We start from the raw sequence: 24,029 nt of genomic DNA on the forward strand, positions 1-24,029 counted from the left end.
AAAAACACAACACATTATGCACCCAGTGTGAAGTGATCCTTATAAATTTTTATGAATAATGAGCACACGTAAACTCAAACTATTTTATTCAAGGAGTATATACAGAACAGACAGCAAGAACTTATCAGAGTTTGGGCTAGAAAACTTGGTTTATCCACTTAACCGAAATCCATTTTCTAAGTTTCCTGTAAACAGATTACCTAGTGATAACCAAAACGGGAAAAAAAAAATAAATCATTAGCCCTCTAGGTGTCTCGTTCATCACAGTCCTACTTCAAACAAAATTGTGCCCTTCAAAGAATCTTTACAGCTCGTTTCTTGAAGTGATAGAATAGTACAAAAACATACCACCTCCAGTTGGGTAACATTCAGCTGCCTGAACACCTCTCTGAAGGGGCAGAGCTGATATCCCTCAGGGATGGTGTCCATCCCGAGTGACCCCTCCAAACAACAAGTGACATTGCTTCCTGCTGGGCAGCAGCTGCCTGAGACATGCCCCAGAGCAGCCTGCGCACAGGATCAGGACCCGTAGTTTGCTTCATCAAAGGCCTTCCTGGCTCGTTTCAGTTCTTCGTTCATGGTCAGGAGGTCTTTAACCCTGGCAAACTTGCGGGGGTCCTTGCGGATTAGAAAGACGATGTCCTCCACCTGTACGCGCCCCTGCCGGCCGATTGACATGGCCTTGTGTGTCTGTAAGAGACAAGACGAAAAACAGCGTTCCTCTGGCCCCTGAGGGTTTTTTCAGCTCTGTGCAGCTTCATTCCCTGGCACTTTTATAATCAAGAAGCTGGCAATTTCAGGATCTGGGCACCACCGTCCTAGTCCCTAGTCCCAGAACTGCGAAGTGCTGTCACCCCACTGCGCATACAGCTCTATACGACTCACCATCTCCGTGATGAACTCGATGACCAGGTCCTCCAGGATGTCCACGGACTCGGTGTAGGGGTTCTGGTCGTCCCCGAAGCCGTACATCATGCACCTGACTGCGGGGAGGCGCGGGGTGAGCCCTGCTCGCCTCGCCCTGTCCCCGCTCCCCCCTCCCCGCCGCAGCCCCGACTCACGCTCCTTGGAGAAGAGCCGCTTCCTGCGGCCCTGCCCGCCGTCCAGGCCTCCGCCGCCTTCCTCCGCATCCTCCTCGAACTGGGCTCAGCGCGGGGAAGAGGCGCCGTCAGCGCGGGGGTCCCACACGGGGACCCGCACCCGGCCCCGCTCCCGCCCAGCCCCGCTCCCGTCCCCGCTCACCGGCGCGTCCTCCTCCTCGTCAGCCATGGCCGCCCGCCACCGCCCCGCTCCGCCTCCGCCCGCCCCACCCCGCCCCGCCGCCGGCCGCCATCTCGCGGCGCGGAGGGGAACGGGACTCAAACACCATGCTGTACACAACAGGTACAGACAAGGCCAATGCAATTACCGAGATTAATATTAAAGTCCAGCAGGGGACTTGATTTTATTTACCTATCTTACCTGCCACTGGGGCACCGATTCCTACATGTAACAAACTGATGAGCGTTCTCTCTTGCAAATGGCTGAACAAAATAAAAGTTCTTGCAGTATTTGGAGCATTCTTGAATGAGAAACTTTTGGCCAACACAGCAGAAAACCCAAATACATCCAGAGGTAAAGCTGTTTTTTCAGGATAAGACTCTGCCTACTGACTCTAGGATGGCTCTAAGAAACCAAGAGCTTCATGTTGGTGCCCCCAAGGACACCTCGCAGCAACCCTACACACACTCAAGGATCACAGGGTCTGATTCAGTCTGCTGCCACTTTAAAGCACTTTTTATTTTTACAAACGGACTTCACAGACACACTTGATGTATTTAGATAGCCAATAAAACACTTCCTAGCATTGTAAAGGATTTTGCTCTGAAGAGAGACTAAAACCAGAAATATGCTTTCTTTTACACGCACCCATTAACTGTACAGGCTTATTTTTAGAAGCTCCTCAGTCAAGGCTGAGGCCTCAAAAATTATAACCTTGACTATGTTGATGCTTTTGAAAGACACTGGTCTTTAAGACTTGCACATAATTCCATCTGTCTACATAGTACTGTATTTACCCCTAGGATCAAACATCCTGCAGGCTGGTTTGCTGTGAGGTAAGATATCACAGAACTACAGGCTTGACCTCTGCTCAGGTGTGGAAACTAGAGATACACAGCTGCCTCCTGCTTCCCTCACACACTGCCACATCCTATGTACTGATTCTGTACCTTGTAACCAGCCAGCTCTGGTCTCCCCCCAATCAGGTGTTCATAGCAATGTTCAGCTGCTGTGGGACCCCTTTATTGTGCTCCAGCTTCCATCGTAAGGCAGATGCAGAGAATGGTTTCATCTCTGGCAACTCATCTCAGTGCAGCTGCAGAACTCCCTATGAGATTTAAATCAGAAGGCAGACGCAGCGCTGACTGATGGTAACGGGCAGAAGGTGAGACTCCCCCTAGGTGTCATTCATCTATCGCACTGCTTCACGCCAACAGCAACCAAGATGCAGATCCCATTAAATGTTTCCTTTCCTGCGTCTACCTGCAACAGGGACAATTGGATGCAAGCGAGGCACGCTGTAATGCTGAACCTATGGAATGCACAATGCAGAGAGGTTACAAGAGCAAAAAACTACAAAAAGTTCCCCAAAAGCCCCGCACAAAGCGTTGGCTATCTCCACTCCACATAGCCTCAGAGCAGGCAGGGTGCCCACTTGCTAGTTTTCAGTCTCTGCTACATCAGCTGAGAAAAATAAACCTTGGGGCATCATTCAGTTCCATGTAGCAAGTACAGTTTGCTTAATATTAGAGCTATAGTTTTTCTTTGATACAAAGACATTCAGTTTCTAAGTAAGATTACTAGACCCCTCTGGTACCCTAACTACTGCAGAGCTTATGTATGTGGTAGCTTTTTGAACATTTACCTGGAGGGATAGGAAATGCTGTATTAAAACCTAGCTTGTCTTTGGAGGTTCTGATTTTTTTTTTCTCCACACAATCACGTAGGTTTATAAAATAGTTCTAAAGTACCCTGGATTAATTCACAGTGCAAAGTTCCTGAACTGATGAGTTTATTAAAGAAAAAAAACTTGTCATTGCAAACATTAATTTATCCAACATTTTATACAAATTTATCCAGAAATAAACTTCAATGCTTCAGGTTATTTACAATGAAAGTTTAGACCTGTAGTTTTGGTACCTTTTGTGCTGGATGAGCCGAGCAGATCGGGAGCCAGTCTTCAGCTGTCCTCTACAGTAGGCAGGTTTCCAGTAACATGGGCTATAAAACACCTTAGCAAGTGGATTCCTGAAAACTCTACAGAACTGTGGAAACAAAGACACGTATATTCAGTCCCTGATACTGCATTACCTTCACGTACTACAAACAAGCTCAGCCACTGGCTGTATCAAATTACTTTAAGGTTGTACTGCACTGGGGGGATGCAAGCACTTCTACAGCGTGATCAATTATGGCCTGCTGCTGTTAACACAACTCCAAACAAAGTGACAAAGCCCGCTACCAGGCAGCATAGGTACTGCTGCCCTTCTCAGCAGCCTTCAAAGCTGAACTCAACTCAGCTGTAGAGGATGGGAAAGAAGGAGAGGGGCGTTCCTGTGCAGGCAGCCCATCTGCCATCCTTGGGGCACAAGGAATTGTCATCCCTAGTGCAGAGAGACCCATTGTAGGTAGCTTGCAAATCATCACCTGAAAGCCAACAGCAGCAACGAAGAAGAGCTTTACCTGACCAGGAATAGCTGAGGAAAGCATCCTTGAGTTTTCTCCTTCACAAACTCCTGGATCCCCAGTACATTCTTTAACAACAGTCCCTTGGAAGCTCGGTCAATTTTTGTTAACACCATCTGCACAGATACAAAAAGGGAAGATTAAGACAGGAAAAGAAGATTACTTTGCTGCTATCCTGGAATAAATCAAGAAAAAAAAGTCCTTCAAATACCCCAGCCATACTTTAGGCCTACGTTACTAACAATAAAGGTGGGGTAGAATGTATTTTACTTAGGTAGGACAACTTGCAAAGGCTCAGCCAGAGGGTACACAGCTGCACAGATTGCCTTTAGCATAAAACTAACACAAGTTTTTGTTCTACCTTTTCAAGAACAAAGCATCGCTTACCACATACGGAATCCCAAACTCTTCCAGCATCTCTACTGCAATATGGTCTGTTTTCTGCAGTCCTACTACACCATCAACTAACAGAAAAGTCCTCTTCAAGCTGTCAGAAATACAGGCAACGTTAATCACCACCGTTATATCATCCCACTGTGCTACTTCCAAATTCGTAAGCATGAACAAGTAATGTAGGATTTGGGCCATGCACGGCAACTGAGATGTCAGCGTGGAGCAGCACCTCCATCTTTCTTTTCTGCACTACCCCTGAAAGCAGCCACCTCTGCTGCATTTTTCCATCCAGCCCCTCGATGCTGCATATGGGTGTTCAGCTCCCACTGCTGAATGGAGGTGCAGTTACGTTCCTTACTTCTGCCGTTTCTGCAGGTAGGCCTCCACCATCTCCACAAAGTCTTCTGGGGCACGGTAGCCATATCCTGGCATATCCACCAGAGTAAAGTACTTCCCGACTTTGAAGAAATTCATCTTCTTTGTGTGGCCCTGGGGAGAGGATTTAAAAATGTTTAAGACAGAGGGTTAAGAAGTTGCTTTAAGTAGCGGAGCAGGAGATGCGCTGCAAAGTATATCCATGCTATACCCTACGCCCCAGAGAAAGCTGCAAAAATGCTAGTGCTGCTTTAAGCTGTTTTCTCCTTTTTGCAATCCCAAATGGCTCTATCCTTAAAATAACAGGCTCAAAATACCTATGCTCATCTCTGTGCCCGGTGCTTCCCAAAGGGCTTAACATCACGACTGCTTGGCTTGCAAGACTTGGCCGCCTGTGCCAGCCCTGGCTGAGGTGTAAAGCTGGGCACTTTTTACCCTTTCCTTTGCAGAAGCCAAGCCTGTGCTGGGTGCGAGCTGGCACGCTCCCTGTCACCTCATGTTTCTCCAGCCCTCGCTCCCTTCACCCTTCTCGCCCGGCTTAGCAGCGGCGCCTAAAACTAACTCAGCGCAGGGCGGCAGCGCGGCACTCACCGGCGTTTTGGACACCCTGACCTCCACTGCCGGCGACAGCGCGAACAGGGCGCGGATCAGCGACGACTTGCCCACGTTGCTGCGGCCGATGAAGCACACCTGGGGCAGCGGGACAGGAGGGCGGGCGCTCAGGCTGCGCCCCGCACTCCGGGCGGGGCCCCCGGCCCCATCTCCATCCCCGTGCCCCCGGCCCCCACCTCGGGCAGGGCGGGCGGCGGGGCGTGCTCCATGCGCACGGCGGAGCTGAGGTAGCCGACGGCGTGGCCGGGCCCGGCCGCGAAGAGCCGCTCGGCGCTGCGCAGCGCGGCCAGGCCGGGCTGGAAGAGGCCGAGGGCCGCCGCCTCGGCGCCGGGCAGCAGGCAGCGGGCCAGCCCCTGCAGCGGGAACACCAGGGCCGAGCCCGAGCGCCGGCTCCGCTCCAGCCGCAGCGCCTGCGACAGGGCCGCCGGCCCCGCTCTAGGTCCCGGCCCCGCTCCCGCTCCCGGTCCCCGTCCCCGTCCGCGGGCCGCCCGCAGCAGCCGCATGGCAGCAGGGCGCAGCGCTGCGTCCCCTTAAACTCTGCTCCTCCTGCAGCAAGGTGGAGCTCTAATGCTTCGAGCTCCAGTCAGGCCACAGTCGCTGCCTGCTGCACGCACAGCGCTAGCGAGTAAAGGTGTGATTTGTGTGTAGGCAGAGCGCCTCTCTCCTGCCAGCCCCCTGGTGCGAGTAAATCACAGGTGGGTTAGGAGAGAAAAAGCAGAGGAACAAACACCGCAAGGACTGGTTTAGGCACAGTGCTAGTGCTTTGTGGTGGTTTAACAACCGAGCTTAATTAAACTCTGCGGTGAAGCCGGTACCAGAAAACCCACCCTGGCCAGAGATCAGCTTTGTAACCATCCTGGTAGGCAGATTGCCACACTTTTAAGCCAAAAGCTTTAAAATAAATAAATAAATAAATACATAAATAAGCAGAGTGGGTGCTTTCAGGTATTGTTGTCCCACACAGCTCACTGCCGCTGGCATTCCCCACGGGGAGTCCCTGTGGGGCCATCCCAAAGGCTGGCAGACAGACAGAGCTGCCACGTAATGCCTCGCTCACCTGCACACACCCTGGATGACAGACGCGCCCTCGCTGTGCAGATGTCCCTCTCTGTGTGGCTGTAGCATTCCCAGACCTTCAGCAAGGCTGATCGTGTTCAGGTGGGAAGGAACAACCTTGTCTGATTTTGTTCTCCCCGTGGTCTCCTGCTGCCAGCTTTTTCCTCCGTAGCCAGGCAGGTCTCCAGGCACCAGCTCAGGACTGCCCTTTTCAGCATATGGGAGTTTTTGTGGCCAGGGCATCCAGAGGCCATCGTGCGACATCATTCAGCGGTGCTGATGGCTCGCACAGGCCACAACTCCGAGACTGCTCCCAGACTGCCCTTGTGAGTTGGCTCCTGCCCCTCACAGATCTATGACATGGTTGCTCAGATTACCATGTTGTACTGGGTCTGGCTGGGATGTTAACTTTCCCGGCAGCAGCCCATACAGTGCCGTACTCTGTACTTGTAGCTGGAACAGCAGTGTTATCACACCAGTGTTGTGTCTACTGCTGAGCAGCAGTGGCACAGCATCGGGCCTTTCTCTAACCCTCCTAGGGGATGGGCAAAAAGTGAGGAGAGAAACATCACCAGGGCAGCTGGGCTAAACCAATCAAAGGGATATTCCATACCATGTGATGTCACACAGCAATAAAAGGTGGAAACAGGAAGAAGAAGGGAGGGGTGGGCTCTTGTTGAGAAGACATTGGTCCTCCTCTTGAACACCGGCTGTTTGCGTTGAGGCCTTGCTTCAAGGACGTGGTCCATCATCGCTCATTTGTGGGAAGTAGAGAGTAATTTCTTTCCTCTGCACTTCCATATAGCCTTAATTTATTTTGTTTGTTTTCCTCACTTCTTTTTATTTTTCCTTTTCCCCTCCCCTTTCCCTTTTATTTCCCCTTAGTTAAATTGTTTAGTTCATGGTAGTCTTTATTTAATTATTATAATTATTTCCCTTTAATTAAATTATCCTTGTCTCAACCCGTGAGTTGTTCTTTGCTTTACTTCTCCCCCTCCTCATCTAAAGGAGGCGGAGTGAGAGAGCGGTTGTGGGGTTTAGCTGCCCAGCACGGTAAAACCACCACACATGTTCTCCAGTAATCCATCCAGAAAGCATTTCAGGAGAGGATCTGGGCAAAATCCTTGATAATTCATAAACGCAGTAAGGCTGGAAAGCAAAACAGACCATCCCTAAAAGCAAAAGGGCAGGCTTCGTTCGGGACCCAGCAGCTGCTCGCTGCAGGAGCATCTCCAGGCGGGTGCCGTTGCCCGCCTCGCCCAGGAGATGGAGATGAGAGCGCAGCACAGCGCGGCCTCTTGCAGGAGGCAGCCCGGAGGGTGAAGTGGGACCAAACTGCACCTGGCACATCAGGGATGGGGCCGGGAGGGCAGCAAGGGAGGATAAGGCCCGCTGCTGGAGGCACGGAGCCACTTGGGGAGACATCTTCTGAGCTGAGGAGGAGGCAGCAGCAATCTGAGGTTGAAGGACACTTAAAACCAGCCCCAGGGCTGTGCTGGAGACAGACAACAAAGCCAGAAGCTCGGAGCAGCTGCCCAGGACACGGCAGTGATGCTCTTACCACAGTATTACCACCCTGTGTGGCTCCAGCTCTAGAGGCAGACAGAGTTTGGGCTTCCAGAAATGCAAAACACCTGACACCTCCACCTGATCTCAGCCAGATTGCTAATACACAACCTTCCCACCTGCTTCTTGCTGTCTCCACCTTCTAGTGCTGAGCTATGTCACCCTGATGAGCATGGCTGAAGCTACAGTACCTCCCATGCTGCAGGGATCTCTGTCTCAGAGAGACAAATGTGATCCTTGCGTCTCGGACCCACCTCTAAATGTGAGAAGCTTTTGTTGCACATAAGCTCCAAACCACACAGCTGAAGCTGCACTGACCAAGACAGCTGAAATCGTCAAAGTGAGTTTCAGAAAGAAAACCGCAGCGACAGCAGCCGGCAGAGACGAGGATTTCATTATGTCACTGCTGCTGGCTTCTCTCACTATAAGAGCTGCAATCACAGGACGCCTAATTTCCTTTTTGATCTCACCCAGCTTTACCTTTGTGTTCCCAACAGGTGCTCTGCCTCTTCTCAGTTAACCTGTACCTACTACCTGGAGGGGGACTGGGATGTTTGCCTTCCTCCAGTGATTCTCTGGATCAGTGAGGCCTTGCAACCATTTGGCCAGGGAACGGAAACCCTTCCAGGTGGGCACATTTCAGCACAGCCATGGAAATGCATAAACCAGCTGTGCCTGTTGCTGTGGGGAAAGAGTTTTGTCTCCTAGAACAAGCAAACAGGCACCACCTTACATCAGCCTCGTGGCTTCACAGTCTGGGGAGGCTAACGCTGTTCTGATTAAATTCAGTTTAGTGCATTAATTTCCTGGGAAGTTCATCTTCTATCCAGAGAAGGTACCTTTGCTGGTAGAAGACAGCAGTGTTATCACACAGAAAGATTCTACCCACCTACATTCCCTGCCTGGAGGGAAGGAGGGATTGCCAGTATCTCCTAGAGGAAAGATCTTAAGCTGTTAGGTAGCTTTTTATTTTTTTTTCCTCTTGGATAAAATCCTCACTGTCAGATCAGAACCAGGCATGAAAATCACTCAGCTTATACTTTGTGCAAGTTCTGCCATAGGTTTTCTTGCATAGTGCTACTGTGAGGTGAGAAGTGTACAGAAAGCACACATTGATACCATTTCCTCTGCGTTCACCTATTCTCAGCACAGGAAGAAGCTCTGTGCTATGAAGAAGTGTTCTTTGCTATTTGTAGCTGCAGTCAGGAACCTTCAGGAGCGTAGGAGGAGCGGTGGCTGTGACTGCTGAGGATCACTGGCAGGGGATGATGAGGATCTCACAGCAAGCAAGATGGTGCAGGAGACCTGCATCATCCAGACACGCAAGAGCTGCCTTGGAAGAGATCTGGAAGACCATTTACATCGTCGTCCTGCTCACCATCACTGCAGTCACAGGAGCCACAGGTAGTTCTGGCAGCATCTTGGGACCAAGCAGCTATTAAGGGCTAAGGGGGAATGCATCACAGTCATGTTTTCTCAATTCTTCTTTGGGGGAAAAAGTCTAGGGGAAGGAATCTTTAGAAAGAGCTGAAGGGCCTTTTCTGATGCAGAAGCAATAACCTGCAAGAGTTTAAGATTTAATGGGAAGGTTCGTTCTTCTTCACAAACTCTGCTAAATACTTTAAAAAGATAAAGCCCAAAGACAATGGGATCTGAAAAGACAGCAATAACCTTTCTCCTCCCTACCCTACATTAACTATGAAAATTCACGTTTGTTTTTATTGGGATCAGGTAAGACAGGTGGTTATGGGGCAGAGATCATGAGTCGAATAGGGATCTCTTCATCCGACAGAAAGCAGGCGTGTGTTTTATTTCCAGTTAAATGTCATACTGACTCTTCCACTGTTCCATTTGACAGCACTAGTACCAGGGAAATTGGTTCATATGAACAGGACAAAATTTGTCATTTGTGCTTGACCTTATTAGGAGGGCTGCTCATAGCCAGCACAAAAGTAGAGTCAACGTCTTCTGTCATTTTTCTCCTGTATCGGGCAGTGATGTAGAGAGAAAAGCAACCAGAGATCTTCCCGTACAGGTGGGCTCTGCAGCTCAGCCAGACTCTGCTTCCCAGTCATGTTGTTTATCTAGTGCTTTAGGGAGGAGAACTCTGCATAAGAAAAGAGTAAAACCAAGGACCAACTTTTGCAAACACAGCCATGAATTTGGCTATTTCTTTCTGTCTAAAAAAGGAGACATGCAGCCCTTGGGCTGGCACAGACAGGGCCTCACTCTGGAGTGTAACAGAGCTGACATTTCCCTCCAAAGCACAGGCCAGAACTCCAAGGCTGTGAGTGACATCCTTGGGCACCTTTTCACACATCCTTCTCCTTCTTTGTCTCCTCCAGGAAACAGAACGGCAGCACAAGCGGGTCACAGCGCTGTGATGACCTGCTCTCACAGAACAAGAGCAACTATGGTGACGTGGAAAATAAGCCCCAAGATAGGAGGCTCTTGCACCTTGGTATTCAGGGCTGATCAGAAGCTGGTGCACAGAACAAACTGCAGTGACAATGTGAAAAGTGAATTCAAACCAGAACAGTTTTATGCCCTTGAGATACAGCAAGTGGGAATGGCTGATGAAGGAAATTACAGCTGCGAAGTGGTAAATCATGAAGGGAATTTCCACCAGATGTACCAGCTGACCGTGCTAGGTAAGGGACTCCTTCCTCATTTCTCTCTTCTGCAAAGGACCACCTCCAGCCCCAGACAGACAAAGCTCCTCTCCTCCCGCACAGGAAGAAGCGTGCACTGAGAAGAGGAGCTTTCTCAGTGGCACAAATGGTCACGCATGTCATTTAGTAGCTCTGTTTCTTCCCTCTCCTCATTTGCCAAAACTCCCTTCTGCTGCCCCTTTCTCCCCCGCAGAGTTACAAGTGATGGGTGTGAAGCAATCCCCAGTACACTACAGAAGGAGTCTGCACGTGCATCTTGTTTTCCTGTAGTCACTCACTAACACGCTACTTTAATATGACAAAAACACAGCAGGGCAACACCTCCGAGTACTGAGCTATTCGACCAAACACGGGATGTTGTTACCCAGGCAGGAAGAACAGCCCCAATTCCTGCTAGCCTGGCATTCAAATCCATTGTAAGCCATATGCATGAAGGCTGATCGGGACAGAAGTCTGATTCAGCCCTGTATTCTGGGCAATTCCCCACCTCCACATCCTGAGATGCCTCCTCTAATGGTACATGGCTTTGGTAACTCACCTCAATGTGGGAGAGGTGTCCAAAATGAGGAAAAAAAAAAAAAAAGAAATCTGTCCTTGTCACTTTGGCACACATTGCTGTGATGGGATGGCACCTCCAACCTGACTCTCCTCTTCTCATGACGTTCCTTTTGGGTAAAGAATAAGAACAGCCTCTGCCAACTGCAGCAACCCACACGTCTCCCCTTCCTGATGCTTTGCAGTGCCCCCAAGGCTGTCCCTGTACTGTGACAACCACAGCATCCCTGTGTGCGAGGCAGCGGCGGGGAGGCCGGCTGCTGAGATCTTGTGGGTCCCAGAGAACAACTCCACGACTGAAATAGACAGCCACGACAACGGGACAGTGACCGTGCTCAGCAGGTTCACAGCACACAGCACCGACAGGAAGACTGTAACCTGCAAGGTGTACCACGCAACTCTGAATGAGACCATGTCCACAGACTGCTCCTCACGTAAGCTCCCCCTTGTGTGTTCAGCATTCAAAATCCTGCCTAGCCCTCTGTTCAAGCACTATGACAGGCATCAGTGACCCTAGGAAGATTGCAGCAGGAGCCATGCAGCTGATCTGACGTTTCCAGGGAGAAATTTGTTGGGGTCAGGGAAAGATAAAAATGCTGTGAGAATTGAAAAGTGCTCTGTGAAATTTTAGTCAGAATGATAGATTTCTGTAGTCTTCCCTCCCACAGATAGGGCTGTGAGAAGACAGGATTATTCAGACGTACACAGAAGAGTGTTGTCTAGAAGGTATGATACTGAAAGGGGCACACGGTAAATGATCTGTGAAATGTACCTAAAAGAACTGTTTCTTTTCAGACAGCGACGCACGGTCTCTTCACCACGTCATCATCCTTGGTTATCTGCTGAGCCTCATTTTCCTTTTTGCTTTTTTTTACCTCTACGTATTCTGTAATAACAGGTATGTGCAAGACCTAGTACACACAAACCCCTCTGGCCAGTCCACGGGAAGTTTAGAAGGGCTTCTGGTACTCCATGTCATGTGCAGTCACCTCAGGCTTTCACAAGCAAGGTAGTTCAGTTTGCACAGCTGGTCTTAGAGGCCATTCATGTGGTGTTACAGAGCTGCTGCCATACTTCTTCCAGCAGCAGAAACACAATGGGAATGGGTAGTTTTATCTGGCTGGTTGATGGATCTGAACAAGGATTGCCAGGCTATGAAGAAAAAGAGGCAGCAAATTGCCTTTCTGAGGTTGGAGCCAGACTTCTGGATGATCTTGTCTTACTCAAATGAAACTATGGAAGGCGGGGGCAGTGAAGTGCAGGAAGTATGAAGGTGAGATCTCAAATAAAAAAGCCTTCTATTCCTGAGATCCCTATCAAAATAAGGGGGAGGAATTCTGTTTTAATGTTCCTGGAGCCCAAAACTGCATTCACGAGAGAGACTGGTCCTCATACTTACAGTATTGATGTCTTGTTTCCTAGGACAATGAGGAAGCAGTAAAGGCCAAGGCACATTCCATCTGCAGAGCTGTGTCTGGGGCTATTTGTAACGCAGCACCTGAGGAGAGATGAAAGAAACTCCCAATCAGCACTGCGAGATCAGCAGGGACTCACCAGTGCCAAAGCACGCAGGAAGAAGAAACAAGCATCCACAGTGCAGCCAGTGTAACTGCACCGAAACGTGGCATGCAGGGCAGACCCTACCTGACCTTTGTCAGCTTTTTTATACCATTTCTCTAGTGCAACTGTAGACGTTATCACCCAGACAACAAGCTGATACTTAAAAAATATGTATAATTTTTTTTTAAATAAAACCAAATCTAACATACATGCAATAAGAAATTAATTTGCCTTGTATGTAAACAAGTCACTCTGTTTTAAATAGATTATATCCTAGTATTTAAGTAGCCTATCTTAGTGGTTAAGATAAATCAGAAGAAGTTTTCTTGCATACTAATGAGAAGTAGCTTTCCAAGTATGGTTATGCAGCACTGAAGCTAAATGTGAGCAGCGTTCTTATTTTCCCTATATGAGTTTTAAAGATGTATCACTAAGAGCTAAAAATAATTTAAAAAAAAAATGATCTTGAACATTTATGCCACCTGAAACATAGATCTCAGGATTGTAATGTAATAAATGGCTCAGTCTTCAAAATAGGACTATAATCAAAGTTTACAATTTATTAAAGGAATAGAGGCAAGCAAACAGCGCTGGGTGCACCGGGACTCTCTGCTCCACCAAGACGCACAACAGTTACATCAAGCAGCTGATTTTTATGCTCCTAGGCTGATATATATTCATTACTACTTCTAAAAAAAACCAGGGTTATTATAATTAGTTTCCGGAATCCAACCCCTCCTACTGGAGCATGCGTATCAGTCTCCGGTGGTCCCTCTGGGGGTCTCTCGTGCTGAAGGCTCATAGTCTTCCTCCCTCTTGTCCTTCTCCTTTGTCCAACTTGGCTGTATGTCAGACACTTGTGCAGCGTCCCCTGCAAGCTTTGCCTTTTAGTTGTTCTTCAGCTCTCCCCGTCTCCTTAATCTTCTGGCCAGATAGCAGAGACTTGCATAGTGTCCCATGCAATAGTCATCATAGCAGTTATTCTGAAACCCCCCAGATATCAGAGACCAAGGAAAAGCCTACAACTGCATTTCCCTTCAAGCTCTCTATTGACAGGAATTGCTAAAACATTCCTTTGCAAGATACAAGAGCTACATACATTAACCACTCTGTTTTTCTTAGACTTGTGGTTATACAAGGGTATGTAGGACAGAAGGTCACATTCATCATACCATGTGGCCCTAGCATTGTTCCATACTGACACGAATCAGATGAACACATTTCACAATCCCCCATCTCCTTTTTCATGGCATTGATTCGTGTTTTCCTTTCCAATCAAGTCAATACTTGCCAAATTGATACCAACTGATAACAATTTTGAATCTTTGTTTTTATTATCATCAGGGAATGGGTTTTCACTTTCCCTAGTTCTGGGTCAACAGGTACCACAGGTATTTGCATTCCTTGTATAACCGAGTGTATTAGTCTGGTAATACAAGGTATTAAACATGGAATTATTAACAAGCCTCCACATATCCCCAATACAACCATCCTTATTGTAGCAAACCAATCACCACCCATAAAGCCCCCTTCCATAATCCTCTTAGATCGATTCCATTCCAAATTTGAACTGGGACATGTGCAATTTTCTTCGTTTCCTTTTCCAAGTTCATCTACAGCTTTTCTTTCTGTTGTGGTTTAACCCAGCAGGCAGCTAAACAACACACGGCCGCTCGCTCACCTCCCCCCTTCCTTCTCTGGGATGGGAGAGAGAAATGGGAAAGTGAAGCCTGTGAGCTGAGATAAAGACAAGAAAATAATAATAACAATAATAATAATGACAATAATAATAATGACAATAATGATGATAATAGTACCACTATTAATAATGTGTACGAAACAAGTGATGCACAATGCAACTGCTCACCACCTGCTGTCCGATGCCCAGCCTAACCCTGAGCAGTCCGGCCCTCCTCCCAGCTCTTGCACCCCCAAGCCTGCCCGCTGGCAGGACAGAGTGAGAAGCTGAAAGGTCCTTGGCTTGGTGTAAGCACTGCTTGGCAACAATTAAAACATCAGCATATTATCAGCACTCTTCTCATCCTAAGCCAGAACATAGCATTCTACCACCTACTAGGAAGAAACACCCTCATCATCAATCTTTAAACTGCAATTACTAAAGTTACATTTTCCACAGACTTCTCCTTCTTGTGCTAGTAAATAATCCAAAGCTAGGCAATTTTGATACAAAGTAGTTCTCATCTTGGTATTTTGCTTTGCAATTAATCCAAGCACATCTCCTGTTTTATTTATAACTATTTCTATTACAGCTTGTAACCTAATTATTCTATTAAGTATATATATTGGGGTCCTATAGCCCCAGGATGCATCTTCTGCCCACGTAGCTGGATCATGATAGGCAAACGCCTTCAATCAAGGGGTTGGGCCCGCTTTCAGGGTCGATTTGGGTTTGTGTCACCATTCAGCCTGTCAGGGTGATCCAGCTTCTGGAAAATGAATCACAATTTTATATAGGTTTAAAAAAAAAAAGGTTCTTACGTTATTTTCTCAGGACAACCTGACCTTAGTGTGGGAGAAGTCCAGTCAAGGCCCTCTAACTCGGCAGTCAATACCCTTAGGGGCTGCCTCCCTCAGTAGACCATACACACCACAGTGGAGGGTCCTGCCCCGGTCTTGCCTTCTCCCTTTCCTCCCTTCAGGCTTGTCCCCTTTATTGGCATCCTTAATTCATGCAGAGCCTTGTTGCCAGAATATTAGTTCTTCCTTAGCTTGAGTTTCAGTTCCCCAGGAGCGGACTCAACCCTCCAAGTTTTGGTAGTTACTGGTCCTTTTATTCTGGATGCGTGGGTCCAACCCCTTTCTGCGGTTCTCACAGCTGTTTCAGTAGTAAGTAAAACAAGGTACAGTCCCTCACATGGGGGGTTCAGTGATTCTTCCCTCCAGGTTTATTTATTAAGACCTTGTCTCCTGGTTGTATCTTGAATAGCAAATCCTAAAGGTGGTGTTTGAGCCATCATTCCAATTTCTCTTAGCTCTTGTAATCTCCTTCCAATAGTAATTATACATTTCTGGATGCTATGATCCTCAACTACATTGTTCCCTAGAGTCATCCCTTGAGAATAAGGCATATCATATAACATTTCATATGGTGATAATCCAGTCTCACTGTGTGGTTTAGTTCTTCTGTTTAAAAGTGCCAAGGGTAAGCATTTCATTCAGGGCATTTGTGTCTCGATCATTAATTTAGCCAATTGTTGTTTTATTGTTTGATTCAGTCTTTCTGCTTCCCCTGAGCTTTGTGGGTGCCACGGAGTATGGTATTCCCACTGAATACCTAATGATTGACATAATAATTTTATTATTTTAGAAGTGAAGTGTGTGCCCTGATCAGAATCAATGCACTGGATTATCCCATATCTAGGTATCAGGTGTTCTAATAGAATTTTTACCACCATTTGTGCCGTAGCTCGTGCTACGGGATAAGCTTCTACCCATTGTGTTAATGGATCTACTATTACCAATAGATATTTTATCCTCTCTACTTTGGGCAATTCAGTGAAATCAACTTGTACTTTCTCAAAAGGCCTATAAGCTGTTTTGAAGCTGTTTTTTGTTGTTGTTGTTGTTGTTGTTGTTTTTTCCCCTCTCCCTCCCGTGGCTGCTTGTTGAAACTCTTTCTTATTTATCTTGTGAACAAAAAACAAAACAAAAACACAACAGTGCAACCAAATTGTTTTAGTAAATGATCACTTAATGCCTTTGTACCCCAATGTGTTTGTGCATGCAAATGTCCCAATGTTTGCTTCACATAATCTTTTGGCAATATCTCTTGCCTGTCTGGTGGTGTCCGTTTTCCTTGTTTTAATTTATCCCCTATTTTCTCCAGTTTTGTTTGTTTGTTTTGTTTTCCATTGCATTTCAGAGTCGGTCCAAAAATTCCATAGGGGTTTCTTTTGAATTTTGTTGGAACAGATTCTCCATTCCCAATTTAACCAGATTTTGGTATTTATCGTTATTTCCGGGGTGACTATAGTCCCAGTGTGGGGTCCGTCAGGGGAATGCAATTGCCAACAGTTCCCTGAGCGGTCCCATTGGCAATCTGAGCTCACTCAAACTCAGGTTGTTTTAAGGGTTAACTGCTTTTCTGTTTCCATGACAACTCTCTCGCACCCATCATGGCCCTCTGCCCCAGAGGGCTCACACCTATGATTTTGAGATCACAGCCTCCTGTGGAGGCAGAACTATTTACATCCTCTTTCCCTGCTCATTCAACTTCAAACAGCTCTGTTATATACTACATGCCACGCCTTTAACACCTTCAACAACTCTTTTAACCCTTCCTTTATCTTTCTCCAGCCTGTACTTTTCCCATGCCAACACCAAAGGCTCAGTCAGGGGCCAACTTAATTCCACTCCTTTTCCCTCTAAGACGCTGAAACAACATATCGGTATAATACACGTCATCTCATTTTCCTTCTCTCCTCTAAAACAACATTAATAGCAAGTTAGTGTTATAGTCGATTATAAAGTGGCCATTTAGTTTATATAGCGGCCACCACTGATTGCAATACTTAGTGAAAGTCCTCTTGCTTTCTGTGTCCCCAGTTCTAACAATATCCTTCCAATGTGCCAATATGCACCCAAGGAGGCTTTCTTTAAAACGTCTTTGGTTTGGGCATTACCCATTTCCTTGATTTCCCATTCCCTTTTATTTGTTTATTTATTTATTACTATTTCTTACTAGTTACTGTCCTTTGTTTCAATTTCCACACAAACCTTTTTACTGCAGGTTTTTACTATCTTTTTCTAATCTTCTTCCCCAATGTCCCAATTCTCTGGGATTCAACGCTTCTTCCCACATACAAACTGTACTATTTCAGATTAATGAGCCTCATTCCAATCATGAATCCACGGAACTTCAGGAAGACAGCTGAAGCACTCAGCCTTCTGTCTTCTAGACAAACATTACCACCTTTTCCACAAAATTTACATTTCAACAGGACCGAATTTCGAGCCGAATGCCAATTTTTCTCATGCACTTTGTTAGGAAGCCCATACAAAACAAGGAATCACTCCTGCTTATCCGTCAATATGGGGGTTTAAAAAGCTATTGAGGCCTAAATAAATTCGCTCTCCCCCTTCTTACCAAATTCCCCAAGGCTCGAGCCCGAACCACCGAAGAAATGACTCTTTCAGTTCTGCTTTGACAATCAGTCAGCCCCCTCCCCCCCCAGTACGTGGGAAACTGACCAAACACCACAGCAAATACGCCAACACTGCTCAACTGTTAGTTACTTAGATAACGCTCCCGCCTTTTTTTTCTTGTCACACTCAAAGCACTTAAGAGCAAGAATAGGATCACAAGATACACCGCCAGGCCCATATATTGGGCACCACCAATCAAACCTCGACTAAAACAGCCCTTCTTTTCGGTCTGTCACGCACTTCGTTCGTTTCTGCCCATTCCCCTCGCGGAGAATACGGAGCCGCAGATCGGAACTCCGCACTCGCTTTGCAGCGACGCTGCGTCTCGCTCACACAGCACAATCACACAGAGAGGCCTCTAGCACATCTCATTCATACTGTTATAAATGAGGTCTCAACTCTGAATTTTGTAATATTTATAAAACAAATATTTCTAAAAGGTATAAAAGGCAAGTAAACAGCGCTGGGTGTGCAGGCAGTCTACGCTCCACCAACACGCACACACGAACATCAAACTTTCTAAATATACAGAACATTGCTTTACATACTAAACCCGATTGTGCCTATACGTATGTACAACCAGGAAAGGTAACAAACAATCCTTTAAGTTCCATGACTTAACAGTCTCCATTTTCCATTCCTTTTCTTGATTACTAACAAGTCTCCATTTTCCATTCCCTTTGAACAATATGTCTCGCTTCAATTTGTCAAGCAACCCGGTCTTCAGGCCTTATGTATCCCGTTCTTCCCGGATCGAAGAGAAGCATATTCATCTCCTTTTCAAGGCCAACAGGGCCTGGATCAAAAGGCACGTCCAGGTCAGCAGGGGGCATAACAGCAAAAGCCTTCGATGGCTGTGGCAGCGGAGGGGCCCATGGCGATGGCATAGCAGTCGGATCAGTAAAGGAGCCCGCAGCTCCCTCACAGTCTGGCAAGCCACACGTTTGTGATTGTGGCTCCACGTAGCTCTTCAAGGCCTCAGAGACTGCTCGCCAGGTGCCGAGCAATCCCACCGCAACCCCACACCTTGACCTCAGTTTGGTCCCATATTTCAGGCTCATAATCTGTCCAGTTGTTCATAAGGAGAATAAGCTGTAAGGTTACCAGGACAGTCTTTGTTTCCAAGGACGTATGATTCCCCATAATGCGCAACTGCTTACCAGCAAGAGGCAGTTGTGTGCACGGCTCTGCTTCTCTCAGCTCGAGCTTCTCTCCAGCTTCGGTGCGCCTGTTTCCAGTGACTTTCAGTACGAGCTCTCTGAGCGGTTTGCTGAGTCTGGCCCAACCTATCTTCATGAGGCGATCAAAGTGCCTGTTCCTGTCCTGGTCTCCATTCTGCCAGCCTGTTCCCCCTCACTTCTTTTTCCTGCTTCTTATTGATGACGTAACTTCCTCGTGTTGCCTTTTTTTCCTTTTTTCTTTTTCTTCTTTCTTGAGGGCAGGCTCCCCTCTTACACCCTTTTCTCCACAGTAGGTCTTTTCAAAACAACTTTTCATTGGTCAAGCAACTTTGAATGTAACAACAACAGCAAACACCCAGACACTTCCATGCCGTAACGGCTGGAGAACAAGAAACCGGAGACTGCATGGAGTCTCCTGAATCACCCTTCTTTGTTCCCTCTAACCTCTTTTACATTCCTGATGGCCTCATCGTTAAGAGTCTAATGTTATCTCAACCATGGGGCTTTCCAACCCCCATGGCCACATTCCCAAATCTCTCCTTTCTTTATTAATATCAACCATTTTCTCGACACGAATTACCACTCCATATATAACAATACCACAAGAATATAATTTAGAATGATAACCAACCAAACAAGTATTGTCTCTGACTGTGTTCTTCGTGGAGTGACTTATTCCACTTTGTTTCAAACCCTTACACTTACACAAATACTTTCAACACAAAATACCTGGACATTTAAGAATAAGACATACAATTATTAACACTCCAGTTCGTATCCCTCCAGCAGCCGAAAACATACCGTTTGTCCGCAGCTTCAGGAGATCTTTGTCTGCTCCTGTGGTGAGCAGCTGAGAGTGGAGTCCCCTCCGAGCAAAACACTCAGGGTGCACCTAGGGGTGTCCGCTCCGCAGCAGATCCTGCAGCCGAGCAGAGTGTCTCCTGCCTGGCTCTCCGAAATGACTCACAGAAAGCTCACTCCACGATCAGTAAGATTGTAAAGTAGGCATGTTTACTCAGTTCTGGGCGGCACGGGGGGGGGGGGGGGGGGGGGGGGGAGTAGTCCCACCAAAGTCGTGCATGCCTAACATGGCAACTTGCTTTCGTTGTATCTAGTAAAGAGTTACATATACATGAAGTTTCCCAACACTCCTATACATATGCATAACCTGTCCCTTTGTGAACAGTCCTCCTTATCTCAGACCCCTTGGTTAAAGTCGGAACCATGAGGTTGTTTTGATCCGGTTCTCGGGGTCCAAGGGACTCCTGTTATCTGGAGGTCTAAGTGCAGCACAGGCACAGTACATCGCAAATGTAGCACATATTCATTCTTAATCAATTGCTCTCTAATTTCTAATTCCAATGTTTCAGCTACAGCATACTTGCTCTCTTCCGGATCCACGGGTATTCTACTATTAATATTAAATGTTCAAAGCCTGACAGACCCTGTCCTCTGCAGACCCAAATATCAGCCAAAATACATGGGGTCTTAAGGGTTCTTTGGGTCATTCTATCATATAATACTGGACCATCTTTAATTTACTCTTTTGTTTTCTGGGGCCCCTATTGTTCCAATTTCTAATCACTATTCCTAATGGACTTTCTGGTAATTTGCTCTCTTTCTTCTGGTCCTTGGTCTTCAATTCTGTCTGACCCATCTAGGGATTTTACTATGGCAATTCCCACAGCCCTTGGTTACCTTAGTAAGAGTGTCTTGCAGGGGGTTTAGGACCTATCACCCACCCACGAACCCTACAGGAATTGCTTAAGTCCTTCACCGGCCAAGTTCCTCATGGGAGATTGGAACTGCGGTTAGAAGACCTCCACACTCACTTCAGAAATAAGTTACGTCTCAGTTACACTCTTACACACACAGCTAACCGAATCCCACCCAACCGAGCGGTATACTCCTTAAACACTTATGACTCCGTCATCTTCATTTGGATCTTCGCGCGCAGAATTATGAGCAAAATACAGTGCTGCAGCCAGCAACGGACCTCATAAAAAAATCAAAATCTTTGCTTACCTTTATTCAGGTTCAAGATGGCATTAGTTCCGACCCGACTCAAACAGGAGCCACCAAATGGTGGGGTGCCTCTCCTAGATTAAATCAGAATTCAGGAACCAAAGCCATCCCAGACGAGCCCCCAACTGTTATAAATGGCTCAGTCTTCAAAATAAGACTATAATCAAAGTTTGCAATTTATTAAAGGAGTAGAGATAAGCAAACAGCACTGGGTGCACTGGGACTCTCTGCTCCACCAAGACGCACAACAGTTACATCAAGCAGCTGATTTTTATGCTCCTAGGCTGATATATATTCATTACTACTTCTAAAAAAACCCAGGGTTATTATAATTAGTTTCCAGAATCCAAACCCTCCTACTGGAGCATGTGTATCAGTCTCTGGTGGTCCCTCTGGGGGTCTCTCGTGCTGAAGGCTCATAGTCTTCCTCCCTCTTGTCCTTCTCCTTTGTCCAACTTGGCTGTATATCAGACACTTGTGCAGTGTCCCCTGCAAGCTTTGCCTTTTAGTTGTTCTTCAGCTCTCCCCGTCTCCTTAATCTTCTGGCCAGATAGCAGAGACTTGCATAGTGTCCCATGCAATAGTCATAAGAGTTAGCAGTTATTCTGAAACCCCCCAGATATCAGAGACTTCAAGGAAAAGCCTACAACTGCATTTCCCTTCAAGCTCTCTATTGACAGAAATTGCTAAAACATTCCTTTGCAAGATACAAGAGCTACATACATTAACCACTCTGTTTTTCTTAGACTTGTGGTTATACAAGGGTATGTAGGACAGAAGGTCACATTCATCAGACCGTGCAGCCCTAGCATTGTTCCATACTGACACGAATCAGATGAACATATCTCACAACAACAAAAAAAAATAACAAACAAACCAACTAACCAACCAGAGGATGCTCAAGGTGGGAATCCTTTTCCTTAGAAACCAGTACTCAAACAAACACCATTTCTGTACACAACAGGTACAGACAAGGCCAATGCACTTACCAAGATTAATATTAAAGTCCAGCAGAGGACTTTATTTACCTATCTTACCTGCCACAGGGGCACTGATTCCTACATGTAATAACTGATGTGTGTTCTCTCTTGCAAATGGCTGAACACAGTAGGAGCTTTTGCAGTACTTGAAGCATTCCTGAATGAGAATCTTTTGGCCATCACAGCAGAAAACTCAAATACATGTATATCCAGAGGTAAGGCTGTTGTTTCAGGATAGGACTCTGCCTGCTGACTCCAGTATGGCTCTAAGAAACCGTACAACCTAGCTTCATGTTGGTGCCCCCAAGGACACCTCGCAGCAACCCTACACACACTCAAGGATTACAGGGTCTGATTCAGTCTGCTGCCACTTTAAAACACTTTTTATTTTTACAAATGGACTTACCAAACTTATTTGATGTACTTAAATAGTTAATAAAACACTTCCTAGCATTGTAAAGGATTTTGCTCTGAAGAGAGACTAAAACACTGATGCTTTTGAAAGATATTGGTCTTTAAGACTTGCACATAATTCCATCTGTCTACATAGTACTGTATTTACCCCTAGGATCAAACATCCCGCAGGCTGGTTTGCTGTGGAACACTTTTGGATTAGAGGTAAGATATCACAGAACTACAGGCTTGACCTCTGCTCAGGTGTGGAAACTAGAGATACACAGCTGTCTCCTGCATCCCTCATACACTGCCACTTCCTATGTATGCACTGGAAACAGACCTTACTTCATTCCAGTCTAATCTGAGCATTACAATAAATTCTGTAACATAACAAAATACTAGAAATCCTACCTTTTAACCCTCAGCAGTTTACAGAGCTACGCTTTCCCAAGAACTGAATGTTAAGTAACTTTGAGAGCTGCATGCACACAGTTGGCAATCTTAAGACTGGACAAGACGAGTGCCAGAGATTAACACAGGCACTTAATAGCTTTCGTCTAAATGTCCTCATACAGCTACTGCTATTTAAAGGCAATCCTTATTGCTGATTCTGTACCTTTTAACCAGCCAGCTCTGGTCTCCCCCCAGTCAGGTGTTCATAGCCACATTCAGCTGCTGTGGTACACCGGTACTGTGCTCCAGCTTCCAGGGTAGGGCAGATGCAGAGAATGGATTTGTCTCTGGCAATTCATCTGAGTGCAGCTGCAGAACTCTCTATGGGATTTAAATCAGAAGGCAGACGCAGCGCTGACTGATGGTAACGGGCAGAAGGACAGGCTCCCCCTAGGTGTCATTCATCTATCATACTGCTTCAAGCTGACAGCAACCAAGATGCAGATCCCATTAAATGTTTCCTTTCCTGCATCTACCTGGAACAGGGACAATTGGATGCAAGCGAGGCACGCTGTAATGCTGAACCTATGGAATGCACAATGCAGAGAGGTTACAAGAGCAAAAAACTACAAAAAGTTCCCCAAAAGCCCCGCAGAAAGCGTTGGCTAACTCCACTCAACATAGCCTCAGAGCAGGCTGATGCCCAATTGCTAGTTTTCAGTCTCTGCTACATCAGCTGAGAAAAATAAACCTTGGGATATCATTCAGTTCAATCTGGCAAGTACAGTCTGCTTAATATTAGAGCTATAGTTTTTCTATACAAAGACATTCAGTTTCTAAATAAGATTACTAGACTCCCTCTAGTACCCTAACTACCGCAGAGCTTATGTATGCAGTGGTAGCTTTTTGAACATTTCCCTGGAGGGAGAGGAAATGCTGTATTAAAATCTAGCTTGTCTTTGGAGGGTCTGAGTGTTTTTTTCTCCGCACAATCACGTAGGTTTGAAAAATAGTTCTAAAATACCCTGGATTAATTCACAGTGCAAAATTCCTGAACTGATGAGTTTATTAAAGAAAAAACTTATCATTGCAAACATTAATTTATCCAACATTTTATACAAATTTATCCAGAAATAAACTTCAATGCTTCAGGTTATTTATGATGAAAATCTAGACTTCTGGTTTTGGTACCTTATGTTTTGGATGAGCCGAGCAGATCAGGAGCCAGTCTTCAGCTGTCCTCTATAGTAGGCAGGTTTCCAGTAACATGGGCTATAAAACACCTTAGCAAGTGGATTCCTGAAAACTCTACAGAACTGTGGAAACATAGACATGTATATTCAGTCCCTGATGCTGCATTACCTTCACGTACT

At 46.4% G+C, this 24,029-nt stretch overlaps 3 protein-coding genes across 5 annotated transcripts in view; 1 reads left to right on the forward strand and 2 right to left on the reverse strand.

The window, feature by feature from the left end:
• Positions 1-69: 69 nt before the first annotated feature.
• Positions 70-1,332, reverse strand: TAF13 (TATA-box binding protein associated factor 13). The gene is made up of 4 exons (XM_027449591.3): positions 1,243-1,332; positions 1,062-1,140; positions 886-983; positions 70-690 (listed from the first exon to the last, which is right to left on the reverse strand). Exons 1-4 carry the CDS (start codon positions 1,267-1,269, stop codon positions 520-522), a joined length of 375 nt encoding a protein of 124 aa, XP_027305392.1. The 5' UTR covers positions 1,270-1,332; the 3' UTR covers positions 70-519.
• A 411-nt stretch (positions 1,333-1,743) lies between these two features.
• Positions 1,744-6,149, reverse strand: GTPBP8 (GTP binding protein 8). Its single transcript, XM_038182260.2, has 7 exons — positions 5,283-6,149; positions 5,086-5,184; positions 4,478-4,608; positions 4,114-4,213; positions 3,724-3,842; positions 3,181-3,305; positions 1,744-2,572 (listed from the first exon to the last, which is right to left on the reverse strand). Exons 1-6 carry the CDS (start codon positions 5,607-5,609, stop codon positions 3,221-3,223), a joined length of 861 nt encoding a protein of 286 aa, XP_038038188.2. The 5' UTR covers positions 5,610-6,149; the 3' UTR covers positions 1,744-2,572; positions 3,181-3,220.
• Positions 6,150-8,993: 2,844 nt separating this feature from the next.
• Positions 8,994-24,029, forward strand: part of LOC101789696 (cell surface glycoprotein CD200 receptor 1-A) — a 68,854-nt gene continuing 53,818 nt past the window's right edge. Inside the window, exons 1-5 of one of the 3 annotated variants that reach the window (XM_027449589.3) lie at positions 8,994-9,132; positions 10,074-10,379; positions 11,141-11,389; positions 11,751-11,853; positions 12,378-13,319. In XM_027449589.3, the coding sequence (XP_027305390.3) occupies positions 8,994-9,132; positions 10,074-10,379; positions 11,141-11,389; positions 11,751-11,853; positions 12,378-12,396 (816 nt within the window). In that variant the 3' untranslated portion in view covers positions 12,397-13,319. The other 2 variants (XM_027449587.3, XM_072044459.1) reach the window with 2 other exon arrangements.

The sequence above is a fragment of the Anas platyrhynchos genome, chromosome 1 (assembly GCF_047663525.1).
Source record: "Anas platyrhynchos isolate ZD024472 breed Pekin duck chromosome 1, IASCAAS_PekinDuck_T2T, whole genome shotgun sequence".
Lineage (NCBI taxonomy): Eukaryota > Metazoa > Chordata > Aves > Anseriformes > Anatidae > Anas > Anas platyrhynchos.

Excerpts from the sequence above, each read along its gene's own strand:
- TAF13 (XM_027449591.3), bottom strand. The coding sequence starts at position 1,269 with ATGGCTGACGAGGAGGAGGACGCGCCG. Across the intron at positions 1,141-1,242 it reads ACGAGGAGGAGGACGCGCCG|TTCGAGGAGGATGCGGAGGA; the intron begins GTGAGCGGGGAC and ends CGCTGAGCCCAG. Across the intron at positions 691-885 it reads TCGAGTTCATCACGGAGATG|ACACACAAGGCCATGTCAAT; the intron begins GTGAGTCGTATA and ends TGTCTCTTACAG.
- GTPBP8 (XM_038182260.2), bottom strand. The coding sequence starts at position 5,609 with ATGCGGCTGCTGCGGGCGGCCCGCGGACGGGGACGGGGACCGGGAGCG. Across the intron at positions 4,609-5,085 it reads TCAGGGTGTCCAAAACGCCG|GGCCACACAAAGAAGATGAA; the intron begins GTGAGTGCCGCG and ends TCCTCTCCCCAG. Across the intron at positions 3,843-4,113 it reads AGTTTGGGATTCCGTATGTG|ATGGTGTTAACAAAAATTGA; the intron begins GTAAGCGATGCT and ends GTATCTGTGCAG.